Raw genomic sequence first — 555 nt, 5'->3', positions numbered from 1 at the left:
CGGGATTGACGTAACGAGCTTGGGTTTCCCTCAGCGTCGGGAATATGGATGAGAAATCCAACAAGCTGCTGCTGGCTTTGGTGATGCTCTTCCTATTTGCCGTGATCGTCCTCCAATACGTGTGCCCCGGCACAGAATGCCAGCTCCTCCGCCTGCAGGCTTTCAGCTCCCCGATGCCGGACCCGTACCGCTCAGAGGATGAGAGTTCGGCCAGGTTCGTGCCCCGTTACAATTTCAGCCGCAGCGATCTCCTGCGCAAGGTAGACTTCGACATCAAGGGCGATGACCTGATCGTGTTCCTGCACATCCAGAAGACCGGAGGTACCACTTTTGGCCGCCACCTTGTGCGCAACATCCAGCTGGAGCAGCCTTGCGAATGCCGCGTGGGTCAGAAGAAATGCACTTGCCACCGGCCGGGTAAGCGGGAGACCTGGCTCTTCTCCAGGTTCTCCACGGGCTGGAGCTGCGGGTTGCACGCCGACTGGACCGAGCTTACTAGCTGCGTGCCCGCCGTGGTGGATGGCAAGCGCGACGCCAAGCTGAGACCGTCCAGGT

At 60.2% G+C, this 555-nt stretch overlaps 1 protein-coding gene across 5 annotated transcripts in view; it reads left to right on the top strand.

The window, feature by feature from the left end:
* HS6ST2 (heparan sulfate 6-O-sulfotransferase 2) overlaps positions 1 to 555 on the top strand; it is a 322259-nt gene that overhangs the window by 1602 nt on the left and 320102 nt on the right. For all 5 annotated transcript variants that reach the window (XM_005872822.2, XM_005872823.2, XM_005872820.2 and 2 more), the window contains exon 2: positions 35 to 553. In XM_005872822.2, coding sequence (XP_005872884.1) covers positions 35 to 553 — 519 coding nt within the window. The remainder of the gene's footprint in view (positions 1 to 34; positions 554 to 555) is intronic.

The sequence above is a fragment of the Myotis brandtii genome, unplaced genomic scaffold (assembly GCF_000412655.1).
Source record: "Myotis brandtii unplaced genomic scaffold, ASM41265v1 scaffold393, whole genome shotgun sequence".
Classification (NCBI taxonomy): Eukaryota; Metazoa; Chordata; class Mammalia; order Chiroptera; family Vespertilionidae; genus Myotis; species Myotis brandtii.
The sequence above is the reverse complement of the archived record's forward strand: the minus strand, read 5'-3'. Positions and strand labels throughout refer to the sequence as shown.